We start from the raw sequence: 2,732 nt of genomic DNA, 5'->3' as shown, positions 1-2,732 counted from the left end.
AATTCCAGATGCAAATGCCCAGGAAAATGCAGGAAAGGAGTAGTTTGTTCAGAAAACCCAATTCGTTGCAGAGAGAGCGCCCCCAAACCAAGGCAGACACCGAAAGAGACACAGAAATAAAAATGTCAAGGAAAAGAAGAAATGCCAGCTTCCTTCTGGATCTCCTTGTCCCCACATTGCCACCCCGCAGCAATACTGTCTTCTTCCAGTTCTTCCTGACTCCCAGGGAGTGGCTGGATTGTCCTTTCTTCTGAAGAGTGACTTTAGGGTCTTTCTGTTCTGTCTCTCTCAGTTGGTGCCGACACCCCCACCTCCTGCTGCTTCATCTATATCTCCCGGCAGATTCCTCGCAAATTTGTGGTCGACTATTATGAGACCAGCAGCCAGTGCTCCAAGCCCGGTGTCATGTAAGGCCCAATCTTCCTGCTTACCCTAAGGAAGGAGATGGGAGGTCTAGGGTGAGGCATCCCTCAGAGGACTCAGACTTCTGAGACCCATCAGAGCACAGTACGCCAGGGGAGGCTACTGCCATGTTTTCTCACCTGGTCTGGTGCCTGTAGGGAGTCCGGGAGGACCTGTCCCTGGGCAGAGGAAAGAGAGAGTCAAGGTGACAGTGGGAAGCTGGCTTTCTGAGTGGACCCCCACTGGAGACCAGAGAAGGTCATGAACCCCAAGATTGAGGGTACATTTTATGAGCATGTGGATAGGTCTTGAGAGAACTGAGGCAGAGGAGGATGGAGGAGTCACAGTGGATCCAGTATTCCCCTGCTAGATTCCTCAGTATGTAATCCTTCCACTGCTCTCCACAGCTTCCAAACCAAAAGAGGCCGGGAGATCTGTGCTGACCCCCGGGAGGCCTGGGTCCAGGAATACATCACCAACCTGGAGCTGAATGCCTGAGTGACCTAGAAGCTACAAGGAAGGTGTTACATCTATATGCAGACTGGGGGCGGGGGGGACAGTCACCCTGAGCCAAGGCAATGACCTTGGAACTCTACAGGACACCTCTTCTATAGGTCACACCCCACCCCCAGTCACATGCTACAGTCCCTTTTAACTTTAATTTTAGTTTTCATATCTTATTTAACTTTTGTAATTTATTTCCATTGTTGGATTGTGTGATGTAACAAATATTTCCACTGACATCTCACGACATCCTCACCTCTTTGTGCCCCTCCCTTTTCAATTCTCCTCACACTCAATATGTGGATCAATCAGTGGGATTGGCACTGTCTTGTAGCTGTTGTATTATATATATCAAACAACAAATGCTTACAGAATGGTTTTGCCCAGCATGGCACTTCAAAATATTGAAGGTCCTTATATAAAAGGTAAACCAGTATTTTCCTTGTGATGACTCCATTGATTGTGGTTTCCCAACTAATCAGAGCCACAGGTTGAGACGAATATTGCAGGTAGGGGGAGAGTCAAGACTTCTGACAAGGGGCAGAAACCACATGAAAGGGACAGAGTGCCAGCACCATGGTGCCAGACACTTCCTAGAGATACTTTCCTGGAAAGTTGAAACTGACTCATTGTTTTATCACCAAATCATAACTGATGTGATCTAGGAAATCTTTCTACTTAAATGAATACCAAAATGACACATACTGCAGTGCATATTGGTGTACACGAGTTCATTTTCATAAGCTTTCTTCAGAATGATGGCTGACATCTGTTGAGGGCTTAGCAAGTGCTGGGTGTTTGGGTGCCTATGTCAGTGACACTCTGGCAAACCTGCCTGCAAAGACCACCTACCTGCCAGCTGGCTGAGAGCCCTGGTCAGCTTCTCTGTTGTTCCATGCTATGCTTTCTGGGAGAATGTTTTCCATGGCCATATCTGAGGGGAGGGTTGGTGTCTACAGTGGCCAGAGTTATAAATAAAAATACAGAATGAATAATTTTTTAGTGTAAGTATGTCCTATGCAATCAATATTTGGGATATACTTATAAAAATCATCCATTGTGTGTCTAATATTAAATTTTAACTGGGGATCTTGTGTTTTATCTGGGAACCCCATTTAGGGTGAATGCTTTTATAGAGGTTGTCTATTTCCTGGTGGAGATGGGTACCTAAGAGTTGGATTAAGTTCAAAGCAGTACTTTTCAACCTTGAATTCATGTTAGAATCACTTGGGAAAGCTTTTGAAAACTCCAGTGTTATGAATTTAATTCGTTTACTTAGGTGGGGGCTGGGAGTCAGTGATTTTAAAACTCCCCAGGCAATGTTAAAGTACAGCTGGTTTGAAAACCACTGTTGAGATGTAGTCATCAGCTGTTTGGGCCAGCCTTTGGGGTTTCAGAGGCCATGTGGCTCCTTTCTAATCTTCTGATCTGGTTTTGGTCACGTCCAGTGGATGGTTATTTGGAGGCAGAAAATCTGTCAGTCAAGGTCACTGCTAGAAGTGAGTTCAGAACGCCTCTCTTGCAGCACAGTGCTGGCAGAGCGGTCTTCCCTTTCAGGCCACAGCCTCCCCACTGTGTCACTGACTTCTACCTCCATATTGCCCACTGCTGCTGAAACAGTGGCATCATGGGTATGACCAACACCCTGCCTCTGGCTACATCCCAGCTCTTTCTTCATGAAGAATGTGATTGTTAATTTTGTCCACAAGATAAATATTTAAAAGGAGGGTGTCTGCGGGGCGCCTGGGTGGCTTAGTCGGTTAAGCGTCCGACTTTCGCTTAGGTCATGATCTCGCGGTTCGTGGGTTCGAGCCCCGCGTCGGGCT

The 2,732-nt window shown here is 46.7% G+C and overlaps 1 protein-coding gene across 1 annotated transcript; it reads left to right on the top strand.

Annotated features, from left to right (window-relative positions):
- Nucleotides 1-292: 292 nt before the first annotated feature.
- On the top strand, nt 293-900 carry LOC120227747 (C-C motif chemokine 3-like; the record flags this gene model as incomplete). The annotated part of the gene is made up of 2 exons (XM_039225789.1): nt 293-407; nt 810-900. Coding segments are annotated over 2 exons (206 nt in total), but the record flags the coding sequence as incomplete, so codon positions are not given.
- Between the last annotated feature and the right edge of the window lie 1,832 nt (nt 901-2,732).

This window comes from Hyaena hyaena, unplaced genomic scaffold (genome assembly GCF_003009895.1).
Source record: "Hyaena hyaena isolate Hyena2069 unplaced genomic scaffold, ASM300989v1 scaffold_3137, whole genome shotgun sequence".
NCBI lineage: Eukaryota > Metazoa > Chordata > Mammalia > Carnivora > Hyaenidae > Hyaena > Hyaena hyaena.
Note: the sequence above shows the minus strand (reverse complement) of the source record. Positions and strands in the feature narration are given on the sequence as shown.